Source organism: Scyliorhinus torazame, chromosome 1, assembly GCF_047496885.1.
Source record: "Scyliorhinus torazame isolate Kashiwa2021f chromosome 1, sScyTor2.1, whole genome shotgun sequence".
Lineage (NCBI taxonomy): Eukaryota > Metazoa > Chordata > Chondrichthyes > Carcharhiniformes > Scyliorhinidae > Scyliorhinus > Scyliorhinus torazame.
The window spans coordinates 243,380,357-243,400,542 of NC_092707.1; the positions used below are offsets into that span (position 1 = coordinate 243,380,357).

The 20,186-nt window shown below is 52.0% G+C and overlaps 2 protein-coding genes across 2 annotated transcripts in view; both read right to left on the reverse strand.

The window, feature by feature from the left end:
• kat14 (lysine acetyltransferase 14) overlaps positions 1-13,234 on the reverse strand; it is a 77,422-nt gene extending 64,188 nt beyond the window's left edge. Inside the window, exon 1 of the mRNA XM_072503998.1 lies at positions 12,967-13,234. Within this exon, the coding sequence (XP_072360099.1) occupies positions 12,967-13,234 (268 nt within the window). The remainder of the gene's footprint in view (positions 1-12,966) is intronic.
• Positions 13,235-13,415: 181 nt separating this feature from the next.
• On the reverse strand, positions 13,416-19,978 carry pet117 (protein PET117 homolog, mitochondrial). Its single transcript, XM_072504004.1, has 2 exons — positions 19,765-19,978; positions 13,416-13,581 (listed from the first exon to the last, which is right to left on the reverse strand). The coding sequence occupies exons 1-2, from the start codon at positions 19,858-19,860 to the stop codon at positions 13,417-13,419; spliced, it is 261 nt and encodes an 86-aa protein (XP_072360105.1). The 5' UTR covers positions 19,861-19,978; the 3' UTR covers position 13,416.
• Between the last annotated feature and the right edge of the window lie 208 nt (positions 19,979-20,186).

Sequence of the window (20,186 nt, forward strand, 5' to 3'; positions counted from 1 at the left end):
ACAGCAGTGGCCCCAAAACAGATCCTTGTGGTACACCACTAGAAACTGGACTCCAGTCTGAACATTTCCCATCAACCACCACCCTTTCTCTTCTTCCAGCTAGCCAATTTCTGATTGAAACTGCTAAATCACCCTGAATCCCATGCCTCCGTATTTTCTGCAGTAGCCTACCGTGGGGAACCTTATCAAACGCTTTACTGAAATCCATAGACACCACATCAACTGCTTTACCCTCATCCACCTGTTTGGTCACCTCAAAGAACTCAATAAGGTTTGTGAGGCACGACCTACTCTTCACAAAACCGTGTTGACTATCTCTAATCAAATTATTCCTTTCCAGATGATTATCCATCCTATCTCTTATAAACCTTTCCAAGATTTTGCCCACAACAGAAGTAAGGCTCACTGGTCTATAGTTACCGGGGTTGTCTCTACTCCCCTTCTTGAACAAGGGGACAACATTTGCTCTCCGCCAGTCTTCTGGCACTATTCCTGTAGACAAAGATGATTTACAGATCAAAGCCAAAGGCTCAGCAATCTCCTCCCTAGCTTCCCAGAGAATCCTAGGATAAATCCCATCCGGCCCAGGGGACTTATCTGTTTTCACACTTTCCAGAATTGCTAACACCTCCTCCTTATGAATCTCAAGCCCTTCTAGTCTAGTAGCCTGAATCTCAGTATTCTCCTCGACAATATTGTCTTTTTCCTGTGTGAATACTGACAAAAAATATTCATTTAGCACCTCTCCTATCTCCTCGGACTCCAAGCACAACTTCCCACTACTATCCTTGACTGGCCCTACTCTTATCCTCGTCATTCGTTTATTCCTGACATATCTATAGAAAGCTTTAGGGTTATCCTTGATCCTACCTGCCAAAGACTTCTCGTGTCCCCTCCTGGCTCTTCTTAGCCATCTCTTTAGGTCCTTCCTAGCTAACCTGTAACTCTCGAGCGCCCTAACTGAACCTTCATGTCTCATCTTTACATGAGCCTCCTTCTTCCTCTTGACAAGTGTTTTGACTGCTTTAGTAAACCACGGTTCCCTTGCTCGACCACTTCCTCCCTGCCTGACAGGTACATACTTATCAAGGACACGCAGTAGCTGTTCCTTGAACAAGCTCCACATTTCCATTGTGCCCATCCCCTGCAGTTTTCCTCTCCATCCGATGCATCCTAAGTCTTGCCTCATCGCATCATAATTGCCTTTCCCCCAGATATAACTCTTGCCCTGCGTATATACCTATCCCTTTCCATCACTAAAGAAAACGTAATCGAATTGTGGTCACTATCACCAAAGTGCTCACCTACCTCCAAATCTAACACCTGTCCTGGTTCATTACCCAGGACTAAATCCAATATGGCCTCGCCTCGGCCTATCTACATACTGTGTCAGGAAACCCTCCTGCACACATTGGACAAAAACGGACCCATCTAAAGTACTCGAACTATAGCGTTTCCAGTCAATATTTGGAAAGTTAAAGTCCCCCATAACAACTACCCTGTTGCTTTCGCTCCGATCCAGAATCATCTTTGCAATCCTTTCCTCTACATCTCTGGAACTTTTCGGAGGCCTATAGATCCCTAACAGGGTGACCTCTCCTTTCCTGCTTCTGACCTCAGCCCACACTACCTCAGTAGACGAGCCCTCATCAAACATCCTTTCTGCCACCGTAATACTGTCCTTGACTAACAATGCCTCGCCTCCCCCTCTTTTACCACCTTCACTGCACTTACTGAAATATCTGAACCCCGGCACCTGTAACAACCATTCCTGTCCCTGCTCTATCCATGTCTCCGAAATGGCCGCAACATCGAAGTCCCATGTACCAACCCATGCCGCAAGTTCACCCATCTTATTCCGGATGCTCCTGGCATTGAAGAAGTCACACTTGATACCACCTTCCTGCCTGCCGGTTTACTCCTGCAATTTTGAAACCTTACTTATGACCTCACTACTCTCAACCTCCTGTATACTGGAGCTACAATTCAGATTCCCAAGCCCCTGCTGAACTAGTTTAAACCCTCCCGAAGAGCATTAGCAAATTTCCCCCCCAGGATATTGGTACCCCTCTGGTCCAGGTGTAGACCATCCATTTTGTAGAGGTCCCACCGACCCCAGAATGAGCCCCAATTATCCAGAAATCTGAAACCCTCCCTCCTGCACCATCCCTGTAGCCACGTGTTCAACTCCTCTCTCTCCCTATTCCTCGTCTCGCTATCACGTGGCACGGGTTAACAACCCAGAGATAATAACTCTGTCCTACATCTAAGTTTCTCAAGTGGATGCAAAAGATCTCTTGCTTTATTTTATGTACAGGAAAGTTCTCCCCACTGTCCTGTTTGATGACCTTTATAAATACAGATTATTTGGTCATTTATCTCATTTTGTTGGATCCCACTGGCAATAAATTGGTTTATGCGTTTCCTACATTACAATAATAGCTACATTTCACAAGTATTTCATTGGCTTTAAAGTCCTTTGAGACATCCCAAGGTTCTGAAAGACATCATATAAATGCAAGTCGTTCTTTCATTTTCATTTTATTTCAGTGTTGTCCTAAAGTCTATTTAGGGTAAGGATTGCATATCACAGTTAGAGAACGTCACATTTAGCCAGCATGTGACATTATTGCAATCTTTTCTGAAACATGACACTCTGAATTTAGTCTCAAACTGATCACACCACCACCATTGCCAGTGACACATCTGCAAGCAACAAGACTTGGCCATAGTGTTAAGACATACTAAATATTAACTCCAAACACAAGTCCAATTTAGAACCGCAAAATCTATAAATAGGATGCTGAACGTTGCTCACATAGAGGTGTCCACACATCATAACATCAAGTAACACAGAGAAGGCCACTGGGGCCCTCAGAACTGTGTCAGCTCTTTGAAAGAACGATCCAATTAAAACTACTCCATTGCCCCATAGCTCTGCAAACCTTTTCCCTTCAAGTAATCCCCTTTTCAAAGTTACTATTAAATCTGCTCTCTGGCAGCACATTCCAAATCATAGCAACTTGCTGTGGAAAAGAAAATCCTCATCTGTTCCCTTTATCCATTATCTTAAATTAGTGTCCTTTGGTTACTGACCCTTCTGCCAGTGGAAAGAGTTCCCTGTCCCCCATCTACTCTGCCAAAGTCCCTCACTAATTTGAAGACTTTTATTAAATATCCTCTTAACCTTCACTGCCGCAACTTTCACTGCCTCACCACTGAACTATAAACGTGCATTTGGTGAAACAGCCTGCATTTTTCTTGGGTGTAAATAGGAGCCATCACAAACATTAATAATAATAATAATAATAATAATCTCATTGTCACAAGCAGACTTACATTAACACTGCAATGAAGTTACTGTGAAAAGTCACCACATACCGGCACCTGTACAGGTACACGGAGGGAGAATTCAGAATATCCAATTCACCTAACAACATGTCTTTCGGGACTTGTGGGAGGAAACCGGAGCACCCGGAGGAAACCCACGCAGACACGGGGAGAACTTGCAGACTCCACAGAGTCACGGGGAGAACTTGCAGACTCCACACAGACAGTGACCCAAGCCGGGAATCGAACCTGGGACCCTGGAGCTGTGAAGCAACAATGCTAACCACTGTTACCGTGCCACCCAGAAAAATGAAAAGCAAAGATGGACACTTACAAATCGCCTATTAGACCATTTCTCAAGCCCCAACATGCAACACCAACAAGGACATTGACAACATATTACCTCTCTCAGGGCTATGCCGGTGACTCCAAACTTATTTGTTTTACTGCACGGCTAAGTTCATACTCAGCATTATAAGGTCCTGCTACAAGATATCCCAAAAAATTGCAGCGTAGATTTTTCAAACTGCCTTGCTTTAAGATTTACCTGACTTCTGAGTTACTAAGAATATATTACATATTATTATATCATATTGACCACACAAACAGCCCATTCAGCACAACAGATTGATGCCAGTGCTTATGCTCAACATGAGCCTCTTCTCATCCTTCATCTAACTATCAGTATATCCTTCAATTCCTTCCTACATCATGATTTTGTACTTTCCCCTTAAACGTATCTGTGCTATTCACTTCAACTACTCCTTGTGGTAGCAAGATCCGCTCAGGGCAAAGAAATTCCCTTGAATTCTTTACCAAATTGATTGGTGATCGTCTCATATTTATGATCCCTCGTTCTGGTTTTGTCAGAAACTGGAACTATCTTCACTAAATCTACCCTGCCAAACCTTTCTGTAATCCGGTCACCCCAGTCTCCTCTTTTCTGGGGAAATCTTGCAAGTTATAACCTCTCAGTTCTGGGACGAATCTGGTAAATCTATTTTAATAATAAAATGCAATGTGGTTTTCCCAAAGTTCTATACAAGTTTAACAAAGCTATACTGGTTTTCAATTGTAATGTGCATCACTACTTTCAGAGATTTCCGTATCCGTACCTCCAGATCCCTTTGCTCTTTTATCCCATTTAGGCACTTACTTCCAAGGAGTATGGGACCTTCTTATTCTTCCTACCAAAATATCACTTGACAATACCATTGGCTCATTGGCGAATTAAATCCCTAACTTACAAGTTTGTCTTCTGCGTTTTGTCCTGTATTCTTAACATTCAAACAAAAGTGAACTGAACTTGTCTCAGTCACAGATGTCTGCACCCCTTATAACAGCACCTCGTACCAGTGCAATCTGCAGTGTGCCTGCAAAGTCATGGGTTATGTCCCAGCCGGTGTTGCTCTTTTAGTGACCTATTCTTTCAAAATCTGTGATTTGATGGCTCGTGGACCCAAGTGATGTCATCACTAGGGAATGGAAAATGTCTCCACTCTAGTGTCTGCATCAAGTACTTCGATATGTGGTACAGCATGGACAAATGCAGAGTAGAAGAGCTTGCATTCATCTAGCTATAAGTTAGATGATTCATGACTTCAGGTTATCCCAAAGCACTTCACAGCCAATTAAATACTTTTAAAGTCACTGTTGTAATGCAAGAGACACCGCAGTCAACTTGCACACAGAAAAGTTGCGTCAATAGTGCTGAAATAAATGGCTAGATAACCTGTTTTAGCGATGTTGGTTGAGGGATAAATATAGGCCAGTACAACCTCAGAAACCTCCCTGTTCACCTTCAAACCAGTATCAATTGGATCTTTTACATCCATTGGAGAGGGCAGATGAGACATCCGTTCAACAGTTAGTAAGCAAAGGCAGCAATTTTCTTAATTCTAACACTAATATGATCACTAACCAAGCTCTTTTATGTTTACTTACAGGTCTGGAGATACTCCAACATCCGTGGACCGACCTACATGCTGCCCCGCTGTTACCAGACTCCTGATTGCCCCCCCCCCCAGGCTTGCAAACCCCTCCTCCAGGTATAGATCCTTTGCCCTAAAGGGCAGCTCAGTGGTGTAGTGGTTAGCACTGCTGCCTCATGGCGCCGAGGACCCGGGTTCAATCCCGACCCCGAACCACTGTCCATGTGGAGTTTGCACATTCTCCCTGCGTCTGCGTTGATCTCACCCCCACAGCCCAAAAAGGTTGGAGAATTGGCCACACTAAACTGCCCCTTAATTGGAAAAGAGTTGGGTAGTCTAAATTTTAAAAAATAGATCCCTTGCCCTCACCAGCCCCACCTTCTATACCAGGCATTGTCAAACTCGGGGGCGCGACCCGCAGATGGGTCGCGGGCAGGTGTCGGGTGGGTCGCGGAGCCATCCGACGTGGTGCTCCCGATCGTGCAAATCTGCGCACAACAGCCACAGCAGCCGACTGTTAAAAACGCCGGCTGCAAGCGGCCTTCAAAATGGCCACGAACATGTAAACAAAATGCGGCCGCACTGCGCATGTGTGCCAGATCATCGGCGCGTGTGCGCAAAACTATGCGCATGCTCACCGATGATCGGGCAAGCACGCGCAGTGCGGGCGCTTTTTTTTTTTTTTTTAAAACAGTCGCAGGTTTTTGAATTACAAGTTCGTGGAGGTTTTATTCATTTGATTCATTTATTTTATTCATTTAATTTTTTTCATTTATTTTATTCATTCTATTTTTTTTACAAGTTCGGGGAGGTTTTATTCATTTATTTTATTCATTTAATTTTTATTTTTTTCATTTATTTTATTCAGTCTATTTTTTTTTACAAGTTCGGCGGGGGGGGGTTTATTTGATAAAATTTTACCGGAAAAAAATTCAGAACATTGGACAGGTGGAGACTCCATACTTTCCGACACTGGAAGGCTTCACCTTCATCCAACAGGTTCCATTGGAGGAGCGTGTACGTGGGCCAAAGGGTCCCAAAACATTTCCTCCATTTCTGTCAGCAGCAAACAAGGCCAGAGAAAATGGTGGGTCACGCAGGTCAGCCGGCGGGGGTCGACGGTCGGCTGGCGCGGGTCGTGAAGGTCGGCCAGGTTGGGTCCCGAAGATTGGGCAGTCGGTAAAAATGGGTCTCCGGAAAAAAAGTTTGAAGAACACGGTTCTATCCATGCCATTTTTCTCCCCCGGCTTAAACCCATGGTTCCCACGTAGTGGTGTTAGCACCAACATCTCCTCCATCATAAAGTGTCTCCTCAACTACACCCTAACCGTGAACTGTACCACCGGGCTCTCCATGTATCTCCACGGTGCAGTAGCGCCGCCATCACCATGGCCATCAGGCCGGACCCCTACAGGGCCCCTCCTCCATCCTAACTCATTCTAACCCCTCTCCTTCCGACCACTGCCTCACCTTCTCCACCCAATAATAGTGCAACAGATTTGGTAACGCCAACGCCCCTTTCTGCCTCTGTAGCAGTGCCCTTCACCCTAGGTCCCTTCCCTTCACATACAAACTCCGAAATCGCTGCATCCAGTTTCCGGAAAGAGGCCTTCGGAATGAAGATCGGGAGAGTTTGGAGTAAAAACAGGAACCTTGGCAGAATGTTCATTTTTACCACCTGGACTCTCTCCACCAGTGTCAAGTGTAATGTATCCATTTCCTAAAGTCCTCCCTAACCTCCTCCACCAAATTTGTTAGGGTCATTTGAGCATCAGCGCCCAATCCCCCGTCACCTGAACCCCCAAATACCTAAACCTGTCCCTGCCAACCCTAAATAGCAACACCCCCAAAGTGGCTCGCCGACCCGCCGCATTTACCAGAAATCCCCACTCTATCCGACACTCAGCTTATAGCCCATGAAGGCCCCGAACCTCTCTAGTATGCCCATAAATCTCCCCATACTCTCCAGTGGGTCTGATAAAAACAGCAGCAGGTCGTCTGCATACAACGACACCCGGTATTCCCTACGCCCTTCATAATCCCCTGACGCTCTACTGACCCCCTAAGGGCCATTGCGAATGGCTCAATCGCGAGTTTGAACAACAGCGGTGACAGCGGACATCCCTGCCTCGTTCCCCTGTACTGCCCGAAGCTCTGTGAACTCATCTCGTTTGTTCATACGCTCGCCAACGGGGCCCTGTACAGCAGGTGCACCCACGCCACACACTTCAGCCCAAACCCAAACCTTCCCAGAGCCTCAAACAGGTAACGCCACTCCACCCGGTCAAAAGCCTTCTCTGCGTCCATAAAGGCCACTACTTCTGGTACCGGTCCCTTCGATGGGGTCATGATCACATTCAATATCTGTTTAATGTTACTGGAAAGCTGCCTGCCCTTCATAAAACCCATTTGGTCCTCTGCAACCACCCCAGAATGCATCCTTCCATTCTCCCGCTACTAACTTAGCCAACACTTTCACATCCGTGTTTAACAATGATTATAGGCCTAAGCGGGTCCTCCGCCTTCTTCGGGATTAGCATGATCAACGCCTGAGTCAGTGTCTCCCCACAACTCTCCCTTCGCCAGCGCCACGCGGAACATCCCCAATAGATATGGTGCCAGCTCCATCGCAAACTCCTTATAGAATTCTGCCGGGTAACCGTCAGGCGCCGGGGTCTTCCCCGACTTCATCTCTTTTATGCCATCCATCACCTCTCAGCCCTTATAGCTACTCCATAATAATAATAATAATAATAGCTTCTTGTCACACCTGCCTCCTCTTGTCATCCAGCCATAGGAATTCCAGCTTGTCCATAAACCACCCCATGTCCCCTTCCTCATCACGCGGATCGGCCGTGTACAACTTCTCATAATACTCCCCGAATGCCTCATTTATCGTCCCCAGTTCCGACACTACTTCCCCCTTCCCTGTCCGTACTCTCAGGATTTCCCTAGACGCGGCCTGTCTCCGTACTTAATAGGCTCGCATACGGCTAGATTTCTCTCCATATTCATTCTGCACCCCCCGCCCCCCGTACCTGCCCCACTGCCCTCCCTGTCAAACTGCCCTGTAACCTCCATCTCTGTCGACCCCTCTTTGGTGGGGGCCCTCAAATATTTCTTGTCCACCTCGACCATCTCATTCAGCATCATCCAAATGCCTCCCTCCATCTCCTATCTCTGTGCGCCTTGAACAAGGTAACCTCCCCCGAACGAACCACCGCTTCAATGCCTCCCAAAATGTGGCCGCCGATACCCCCCCATTGTCTCTGATCACCGACAGCATCTTATCACAGAACCCTTTGTCCACTAGAAGCCTCGAGTCTAGCCTCCATCCCGGCCTCTGCCCCTGTCTCGTGCCAAATCTAACCTCCAATCAGAGTGGCGCATGGTCAGAGATCTTGATTCCAACATACTCCACCCCCACAACCACCAACACTTCTCAACTCACCACAAAGAAGTCAATTCTGGAACCTTGTACATGTGCACGAAGGAGGAAGACTCCCTCTCTTCAGGGTTCCTAAACCTCCATGGATCCACCATTCCAATCCTTCCATAAACTCCCCCCAGCTCCTTCGCCATCCTCAACCTTCCCATTGACTTAGGGCTCGACCTGTCCACCCTCGGCTCCAGAACGCAATTAAAATCATCCCCCATAATCAACTAATACGTGTCCAAGTCTGGAATCGCTCCCAGCAACCCCATCATAAACCCTAAGTCGGCCCAATTCGGCACATAAACATTCACCAGCAACACCACCGTCCCCTGCAACACCCCGTTCACTATCAGATATCTCCCCCTTGGATCCTGCACTTCCTCGGCCCGACAAACTCCGTCCTTTTGGTCAGCAGGATGGCCACCCCCCGTGACTTTGAATCGAACCCAGAGTGAAATACCTGGCCCACCCATCCCTTTCTCAACCCGACCTGATCCTGCACCCAGAGGTGTGTCTCCTGCAGAAAGACAACCCCCACCTTCAAGCTCCTCAAGTGCGCAAAGATCTGGGACCTCTTCACCTCTACGGTCAGTCAAACATCACTGCACTGTTAATGTATGCCTACTTGTGATTTGTCTCCTTTAATTTCACCTTAAACAAGGCCCATCCAAGATGGCTCCCTTCTCCATCCATGACAATTGTGGATAGCACAATTGCTTCACAGCTCCAGGGTCCCAGGTTCGATTCCCCGGTGGGTCACTGTCTGTGCGGAGTCTGCACATCCTCCCAGTGTGTGCGTGGGTTTCCTCCGGGTACTCCGGTTTCCTCCCACAGTCCAAACATGTGCAGGTTAGGTGGATTGGCTGTGATAAATTGTCCTTAGTGTCCAAAATTGCCCTTAGTGTTGGGTGGGGTTGCTGGGTTGTGGGGATAGGGTGGAGGTGTTGACCTTGGGTAGGGTGCTCTTTCCAAGAGCCGGTGCAGACTCGATGGGCCGAATGGCCTCCTTCTGCACTGTAAATTCTATGATAATCTATGACGACCCGGTTCCTACTCCAAGCATATCACATCACCACCCATCCCCCCCGCCCCCTCCTCACTTCTGTTCGCCATTGCCGGGTAGATGCCAGTCTTGTAGCTCCACTGGGATAGCTTGGCTAGGCATGCAGCAAGTCTTGGAGCACAAGTCTTTAGTACTATTGCTGGAATATTTCAGGGTTTCTAGCCTTTGCAGTATCCAGGGCCTTCAGCCATTTCTTAATATCACATGGACGGAATTGGCTGAAGACTCATCTGTGATGTTGGGGGCCTCTGAAGGAGGCAGAAATGGATCATCCACTCGGCACTCCTGGCTGAAGATTGTTGCGAATGCTTCTGCCTTTTCGTTTGCAGTGATGTACTTGGCTCCTCCATCATTGAGGACGGCAATAGTTGTGGAGCTTCCTCCACGGAGTTGTTTAATTGTTCACCATCATTCACAGCTGGATGTGGCAGGACTGCAGCGCTTAGATCTGATCCATTGGTTGTGGAAAGGTTTAGCTGTCTATTACTTGCTGCTTATGCTGTTTGGCACACAAGTAAGCCGGTGTTGTAGCCTCGCCAGGTTATCTATTTTTCAGGTATGCCTCGCATTGCTCCTGGCATGCCCTTCTGCACTCTTCATCGAACCAGGAACGATCCCCTGCCTTGGTGGTAATGGTAGAGTGGGAGATATAACAGGCCATGAGGTTACAGATTGTGGTGGAGTAAAATTCTGCTGCTGATGGCCCATAGAGCCTCATGGATGCCCAGTCGAGTTGTTAGATCAGTTCAAAGTCTATCCAATTTAGCACAGTGGTAGTGCCACACAACACGATGGAGGGTACCCTGACTGTGAAGACAGGACATTTTCCACAAGGATTATGTGGTGGTCACTCCTACCAATACTGTTATGGGCAGATACATTTGCAGCAGGCAAGTTGGTGAGGAGGAGGTCAACTATGCTTTTTCCCTTCTGTTGGTTCCCTCGCCACCTGCTGCAGACCCACTCTAGCAGCTATGTCGTTTAGGACCAGGCCAGCTTGATCTGTGGTGGTAGTATAGAGTTACTCTAGGTGATGGACATTTAAGTCCAAGTACATGATAATAATGATGGTATTAGGTCAATAATAAGAAATGATCTTTCCTCAGAAAATCAGGAAGTAGAATTAATGAGGGTGGAAATTAGGAATTGCAAGGGTAAGAAAATGTCGATGGGGGTAGTTTATAAGCCCCTAAAATAGTTATAACATTGAACTGTGCATTAAACAATAAATTATCAGAGCTTGTAATAAAGGCAACCTAATACTTGTGGGGACTTTAATCACATATAGACTGGACCAATCAAATTGACACTGGTGGTCTGGAAGATTAGTTTATCGAATGCTTTTTTGACCCGTTTCCTGGAGCAATCTACATGTCCTCAGTGGATCCCTACAAATATCTGAATGCACCCAAGTTCTCCTCGCACATCTTCTCTACTGAGTAATACTACACTCCTGTATGCTTCGCCCGATGCCGGTGTCTATGTAATTACATTGTGTATTTTATGTTTGCCCTATGTATTTGCTTTCCATGCACAGAATGATCTGTGAGCTGTACGCAGAACAATACTTTTCACTGTATCTCAGTTCACGTGACAATAAACAAATCCAAATTGAGTTGATCCTCAGGAATGCCACCAAAGCCCACAGATCTCAGCCTGTCCTGCAGCTTGCTGCATTAATCAGTGATTACTTCCCTGGAGAGCATCAGTCTACACTAATGCTGTCACTAGGATATCTGCAGGTAGTGGAGGTGAGCCCAGCACAAAATATCCTGCAGATAGGCCATTCCTCAAACCGCAAACTGTTGTTCATCTCCTACTCACTTTGTTTCGGAGTGCCCATCTGGAGGTTGGCCCTCTTGCGGCAGAGGACTGCAGGTGCCTGGTTCTCCCTCCCTATATGCCACTCTGCCTCTTCACAGGGAGCCACTACAACTGATTGGATCAGTCCCCTGACTCTCTCGCTCTCTTTTGCTATCTTCGCAATCCAGCTGGGACCATCCCCTTGCTGCTCCCTCGGGAGAAAGTGCCACCCCCCTCTTTGTCCCTTGCAGAATGCAAACCTCTACCCACTGATGTCAGTACCCTTACTCAGCCCTCACTGGTTGGTGATGGCACCTTTAAAGGTTTCCCGCTGCTGGCCGACACTGGTCTTTGTTCCCCACTCTCCCCCTTCCAGGCATGTTGCCTTTTGGAATGGCTGACAGAGGCAGCACTGAATCTTCATTTCACCACTGCCACCGTTAACCGGTCTGTAGGTCCGTTAATCCTGTGCACTGCTCATAAAATACAAGCTGCACCGTAAAATTACAGTTGATTGTATTTAAATTCAGGCGGATTACCTTCTAAACAGGTTAAATTAATGACCCGTTGCATCGCAGTGTGACCTTCATCCATCTTTCCTGCTGCTTGTAAGATTCGGAAACAAAGTCACAATGTTGACCTTCCCTACAAGTATATCCTGCCCACATTTCTCAGATGCCTCATCCCAGTCTCCCATCCAACTCTACAGGCCTGGTAAAATTACAGCCCGAGTCTGTAATTATCCTCATGCTATATTCATAACATTATGTACAACATGTATTAAGAACAGTGAATAATTACACGAAAATTTTGATAAAGAGCAGAATCTATCCAAATCTTCTCCTTAATAGAAAATAAGGCTGACCTCCACGTGCTGTGCATTTATACACACTCCCATTCCTATCCCTGGTTAGATAACTGGAGGAAGTGCATTAAATTAATAGGATACAGGACAAATTTTCAAACTTGTAGGAACCTTTTATTTTAGGCTTATGCAAAATCTAAGCTACTTTGGTAGTCAGTTATGGTGGCAGCCAATGGTGTCTTGAGTCACACCACTTACGACCAAGGCTGCAATCTAGTACACGGTAATTTTTTCAGAATAAAGCAGCCCATTGACAAATGGCACTTCCATTAGCCTTATCTTCTGTATCTTGATACAAATTTTGGATCATGTGATTCAATTGTCAAAATAAAATTGTGCGCGCATAAAATGTATTAGCTTAAGCAAATGCCTTCCATTTTCCACTGAACAGCTCGATCAGTAATTTGCACATCGGATCAACCAATTTCCACTGTAACTTCTAGAAAGATTGGGGAACTTCACTTGAGATTCTGCTCCCCTTATATCTTAACCACAAAAAGTATTACTCTTACGAATATTTCAGGAATAACATACGTACTTGAAGGTATCCACTTCTGACATTTGTCACAGTATAAGGACATCTCTTCAGTCCAGGACCCTTCCCCTTCATCACCCAGCTCACTGTTCAAAGAATCCCCACTCTGATCGTGGGACAGGTCCACCGAGGCCTGGTCTTCTGACTCAACGATCAGTAGAGTTTCTCCTTCAACCTCTCCTTCCTCCAAGCCTTCCGAAGCAGTCATTCTTGCACATTCATCCTCCATTTGGCGAGCAGTTAAGCTTTTTGTCTCCTCGCTTCCTTCCATACTCCCAAACCTCTGGCAATGGTTACACTTAAGGGATCAACAGTTAGGATAGCTTAACAGTTATCCAAAGAGCAGCTTTATTCATTTTAAATTAAAATTATTCTATCAAGTCTTTTCTACAATTGTGGAGGGTGAAAATATCCATCATCTATTAAGTATCCAAAGCCATGTTCAAAAAAAGGCTACTGTTTTGCAGATTGTTGAGAGTTCCCGGAGGCCAAGGTGCTTCTCTGTAGTCGATCTGCTTCCAGTTTCTTTGTCAGAATAATCTGTTCCCCCAAGTTTTGAAGATTCTCCTTTTTGCGCTCCTGTCGTTCAAGATCTCTGAAAACTCCTTCTCGTAACCTCTGTGGAAAGAAAAAAAGACGTAGCTTCATTCAAACACTTGCCTGGTGACCATTACAAAAAAGTTATGTTAATTTGCTGAAATTTCAAAGCAGCTTTACTGAAGCACATCCCAATCATGTAAGTGACTGATGGTTCAAACTGGGAAGCCCAGAAATGCAATTTCTCCCTTGAATCCTTTGATGCTGGCCAAGTCAGTTTAACCAATTGATAAGCTATTGAATGCAAGACTTGACACCACAAATTATGCTTCATGCCAACCTATGTACAGTTTATCAAAAGCTGATCCAAAAGAATAGCATCTCAATCCACATCACATTTCTTCACCCAGTGATGAGCCTGTGAAATTCATTACCACAGGAAACAGTTAAGACATTGAATATATTCAAGAAGCAGCTAGTTATAGCACTTGGGGCAAATGGTATCAAAGGTTATGGAGAGAAAGCAGGATTAGGCTATTGAGGCTATCAGCCACGATCGTGATAAACAGCGGAGCAGGCTCGAAGGGCCAAAAGGCCTCCTCCTGCTCTTATCTTCGATGTATTTTGTCTTAAATCTGGGATTCATGATGCAAATATTAAATATTCCGCAAGTATCCATTCAAAATATTAAAGAGGATACCGCATCAGCAGCCAGGTTACTATGATACACTTTCCAGAAACGCAGCAACCAGCGTACACTTTCCAGAAACGCAATAACCAGTGTACAAGATCAGTTGAATTGCTAAACTAAAATACCAGTGCGGGTAGTTCACTGGGCCACACCTGAATTGTTCATGTTAGAAAAGAACCAACTACCCAGCTGTATCTTTTCAGTGGCAATCAGGGCACTGTTTTGTATTTAATTATATGCATGCAAGGCTTCATTCACCCAATAATGGAAGCAGAAAACAGAATTTGGTGTTACCCTCTTGTACTGGATGATGAGCAGATACCAATATTAACCTGGTCTATTGTATTAACTCAGCATCTGGATCCTAGTCACTTTTTGCATGCTCTTAACTTGTTTATTTCCGGGTTGCATGGTGACGGTTGTTAGCATTGCTCCTACGGCGCCGAGATCAATCCTGGCCCGGAGCCACTGTCTGTGTGGTGTTTGCACATTCCCCCATGTCTGCATGGGTTTCACCCCCACAACCCAAAGATGTGCAGGTTAGGTGGATTGGCCACGCTAAATTGCCCCTGAATTGGAGGGGGAGAGTCAGGGAAGGGGGAAGAATCGGGGGAGGGGAAGAATCGGGGGAGGGGAAGAATCGGGGGAGGGGAAGAATCGGGGGAGGGGAAGAATCGGGGGAGGGGAAGAATCGGGGGAGGGGAAGAATCGGGGGAGGGGAAGAATCGGGGGAGGGGAAGAATCGGGGGAGGGGAAGAATCGGGGGAGGGGAAGAATCGGGGGAGGGGAAGAATCGGGGGAGGGGAAGAATCGGGGGAGGGGAAGAATCGGGGGAGGGGAAGAATCGGGGGAGGGGAAGAATCGGGGGAGGGGAAGAATCGGGGGAGGGGAAGAATCGGGGGAGGGGAAGAATCGGGGGAGGGGAAGAATCGGGGGAGGGGAAGAATCGGGGGAGGGGAAGAATCGGGGGAGGGGAAGAATCGGGGGAGGGGAAGAATCGGGGGAGGGGAAGAATCGGGGGAGGGGAAGAATCGGGGGAGGGGAAGAATCGGGGGAGGGGAAGAATCGGGGGAGGGGAAGAATCGGGGGAGGGGAAGAATCGGGGGAGGGGAAGAATCGGGGGAGGGGAAGAATCGGGGGAGGGGAAGAATCGGGGGAGGGGAAGAATCGGGGGAGGGGAAGAATCGGGGGAGGGGAAGAATCGGGGGAGGGGAAGAATCGGGGGAGGGGAAGAATCGGGGGAGGGGAAGAATCGGGGGAGGGGAAGAATCGGGGGAGGGGAAGAATCGGGGGAGGGGAAGAATCGGGGGAGGGGAAGAATCGGGGGAGGGGAAGAATCGGGGGAGGGGAAGAATCGGGGGAGGGGAAGAATCGGGGGAGGGGAAGAATCGGGGGAGGGGAAGAATCGGGGGAGGGGAAGAATCGGGGGAGGGGAAGAATCGGGGGAGGGGAAGAATCGGGGGAGGGGAAGAATCGGGGGAGGGGAAGAATCGGGGGAGGGGAAGAATCGGGGGAGGGGAAGAATCGGGGGAGGGGAAGAATCGGGGGAGGGGAAGAATCGGGGGAGGGGAAGAATCGGGGGAGGGGAAGAATCGGGGGAGGGGAAGAATCGGGGGAGGGGAAGAATCGGGGGAGGGGAAGAATCGGGGGAGGGGAAGAATCGGGGGAGGGGAAGAATCGGGGGAGGGGAAGAATCGGGGGAGGGGAAGAATCGGGGGAGGGGAAGAATCGGGGGAGGGGAAGAATCGGGGGAGGGGAAGAATCGGGGGAGGGGAAGAATCGGGGGAGGGGAAGAATCGGGGGAGGGGAAGAATCGGGGGAGGGGAAGAATCGGGGGAGGGGAAGAATCGGGGGAGGGGAAGAATCGGGGGAGGGGAAGAATCGGGGGAGGGGAAGAATCGGGGGAGGGGAAGAATCGGGGGAGGGGAAGAATCGGGGGAGGGGAAGAATCGGGGGAGGGGAAGAATCGGGGGAGGGGAAGAATCGGGGGAGGGGAAGAATCGGGGGAGGGGAAGAATCGGGGGAGGGGAAGAATCGGGGGAGGGGAAGAATCGGGGGAGGGGAAGAATCGGGGGAGGGGAAGAATCGGGGGAGGGGAAGAATCGGGGGAGGGGAAGAATCGGGGGAGGGGAAGAATCGGGGGAGGGGAAGAATCGGGGGAGGGGAAGAATCGGGGGAGGGGAAGAATCGGGGGAGGGGAAGAATCGGGGGAGGGGAAGAATCGGGGGAGGGGAAGAATCGGGGGAGGGGAAGAATCGGGGGAGGGGAAGAATCGGGGGAGGGGAAGAATCGGGGGAGGGGAAGAATCGGGGGAGGGGAAGAATCGGGGGAGGGGAAGAATCGGGGGAGGGGAAGAATCGGGGGAGGGGAAGAATCGGGGGAGGGGAAGAATCGGGGGAGGGGAAGAATCGGGGGAGGGGAAGAATCGGGGGAGGGGAAGAATCGGGGGAGGGGAAGAATCGGGGGAGGGGAAGAATCGGGGGAGGGGAAGAATCGGGGGAGGGGAAGAATCGGGGGAGGGGAAGAATCGGGGGAGGGGAAGAATCGGGGGAGGGGAAGAATCGGGGGAGGGGAAGAATCGGGGGAGGGGAAGAATCGGGGGAGGGGAAGAATCGGGGGAGGGGAAGAATCGGGGGAGGGGAAGAATCGGGGAGGGGAAGAATCGGGGGAGGGGAAGAATCGGGGGAGGGGAAGAATCGGGGGAGGGGAAGAATCGGGGGAGGGGAAGAATCGGGGGAGGGGAAGAATCGGGGGAGGGGAAGAATCGGGGGAGGGGAAGGGGGAAGAATCGGGGGAGGGGAAGGGGGAAGAATCGGGGGGGGGGGTGTGGTGGAAGAGAGTCGGGGGGGGTGGTGGAAGAGAGTCGGGGGGGGTGGAGGAAGAGAGTCGGGGCGGGGGGGGTGGAGAGAGGCCGGGGGGGGGGGTGGAGAGAGGCGGGGGGGGGTGGAGGAGAGAGGCGGGGGGGGGGGGGTGGAGAGAGGCGGGGGGGGGGTGGAGAGAGGCCGGGGGGGGGGGGTGGAGAGAGGCCGGGGGGGGGGGGGGGGTGGAGAGAGGCCGGGGGGGGGGGGGGTGGAGAGAGGCCGGGGGGGGGGTGGAGAGAGGCCGGGGGGGGGTGTGGAGAGAGGCCGGGGGGGGGGGGTGGAGAGAGGCCGGGGGGGGGGTGGAGAGAGGCCGGGGGGGGGGGGGGGTGGAGAGAGGCCGGGGGGGGGGGGTGGAGAGAGGCCGGGGGGGGGTGGAGAGAGGCCGGGGGGGGGGGGTGGGGGGGGTGGAGAGAGGCCGGGGGGGGGGGGGTGGAGAGAGGCGGGCGGGGGGGGGTGGAGAGAGGCGGGGGGGGGGGTGGAGATACTCGGGGGGGGGGGGAGATACTCGGGGGGGGGGGGGAGATACTCGGGGGGGGGGGAGATACTCGGGGGGGGGGGGGAGATACTCGGGGGGGGAGATACTCGGGGGGGGGGGAGATAATCGGGGGGGGGGAGATACTCGGGGGGGGGGAGATACTCGGGGGGGGGGGAGATACTCGGGGGGGGAGATACTCGGGGGGGGGGGGAGATACTCGGGGGGGGGGGGGAGATACTCGGGGGGGGGGGGAGATACTCGGGGGGGGGGGGAGATACTCGGGGGGGGGGGGGGAGATACTCGGGGGGGGGGGGAGATACTCGGGGGGGGGGGAGATACTCGGGGGGGGGAAGATACTCGGGGGGGGGAAGATACTCGGGGGGGGGAAGATACTCGGGGGGGGGGGGAAGATACTCGGGGGGGGGGGGGAGATACTCGGGGGGGGGGGGGGAGATACTCGGGGGGGGGGGGGGGAGATACTCGGGGGGGGGGAGATACTCGGGGGGGGGAGATACTCGGGGGGGGGAGATACTCGGGGGGGGGAGATACTCGGGGGGGGGAGATACTCGGGGGGGGGGGGGAGATACTCGGGGGGGGAGATACTCGGGGGGGGGAAGATACTCGGGGGGGGGGAAGATACTCGGGGGGGGGGAAGATACTCGGGGGGGGGGAAGATACTCGGGGGGGGGGAAGATACTCGGGGGGGGGGAAGATACTCGGGGGGGGGGGGGGGAGATACTCGGGGGGGGGGGAGATACTCGGGGGGGGGGGAGATACTCGGGGGGGGGGGAGATACTCGGGGGGGGGAGATACTCGGGGGGGGGGGGGAGATACTCGGGGGGGGGGGAGATACTCGGGGGGGGGGGGGGAGATACTCGGGGGGGGGGAGATACTCGGGGGGGGGGAGATACTCGGGGGGGGGGGAGATACTCGGGGGGGGAGATACTCGGGGGGGGGTGGAGATACTCGGGGGGGGGGAGATACTCGGGGGGGGGGGGGGAGATACTCGGGGGGGGAGATACTCGGGGGGGGGAGATACTCGGGGGGGAGATACTCGGGGGGGGGAGATACTCGGGGGGGGGAGATACTCGGGGGGGGGAGATACTCGGGGGGGGAGATACTCGGGGGGGGAGATACTCGGGGGGGGGAGATACTCGGGGGGGAGATACTCGGGTGGGGAGATACTCGGGGGGGGGAGATACTCGGGGGGGGGGAGATACTCGGGGGGGGGAGATACTCGGGGGGGGGAGATACTCGGGGGGGGAGATACTCGGGGGGGGGGAAGAGATACTCGGGGGGGGGGGGGGAGAGATACTCGGGGGGGGGGGGAGAGATACTCGGGGGGGGGGGAGAGATACTCGGGGGGGGGAAGAGATACTCGGGGGGGGGGGAAGAGATACTCGGGGGGGGGGGGAAGAGATACTCGGGGGGGGGGGGGGAGATACTCGGGGGGGGGGGGGAGATACTCGGGGGGGGGGGGGGAGATACTCGGGGGGGGGGGGGGAGATACTCGGGGGGGGGGGGGAGATACTCGGGGGGGGGGGGGAGATACTCGGGGGGGGGGGGGGAGATACTCGGGGGGGGGGGGAGATACTCGGGGGGGGGGGGGAGATACTCGGGGGGGGGGGGGGAGATACTCGGGGGGGGGGGGGAGATACTCGGGGGGGGGGGGGAGATACTCGGGGGGGGGGGGGAGATACTCGGGGGGGGGGGGGGAGATACTCGGGGGGGGGGGGGAGAGATACTCGGGGGGGGGAGATACTCGGGGGGGGGGGGAGATACTCGGGGGGGGGGGGAGATACTCGGGGGGGGGGGGGAGATACTCGGGGGGGGAGATACTCGGGGGGGGGAGATACTCGGGGGGGGGGGAGATACTCGGGGGGGGGGGTGAGACACTCGAGGGGGGGGGTGAGTTTTTTTTTGGGGGGGGGGCAGGCTGGGGTCTCACGGGGGAAACTGGGCCGCACACGCTGTAATCAGTCCCCCCCCCCCCCCGTGTCACGTGCTCCGACGGACCCCCCCTCCCCGCTCCCCCGCGGGCTGACGTTAAACCGGCGCAGGCAGTAAACAGCAGATTCGCCTTCACCCTATGAAGGATACCTCCCGGGCGGGGGTATGACTGAGAGCGGCAGCGAGCTCCAAACTCCAGTCCGAGGCTCCATCATGTGGGCCTCGTCTTCGCCCCCAGTCCAGCCCCGGCGGTGTTGGCGGCTGGAGCCCGGAGTGAACTCACGCACCTCCTTCTCCAGCTGCTGCTTCAGGTGGACCCCGGCCACCGTCCCCACTGTCAGCACGACGGAAATTCCGAGAACCACCTTAGACACCGTCGACATCCTGTGGCCTGGAAAACCCGGCCCGTCACCATAGAGACCAAGACACGGGCAGCCGAACACCGAGACCGAGATGCCAGGCCTGAAGGGCCGAGCGCAGAGATTGCCGATCCAAAAGCAAGGAGACATCATCACCATGGAAACCCTGGGCGCCAAGAACCAGGCCCCAGGCCCGAGCAGCAGCGCCAGAACGCGGCTGGCGTGGGATTTAACTTAACTGGCAAAAGAAACAGATGAAGGTTTACGTTTATTAAACATTTCTAGATTTTATGGCTACTTGGAAAACCACAATATGATTGGGCAAAGTTCACACTGTTTTAAGAAAAACA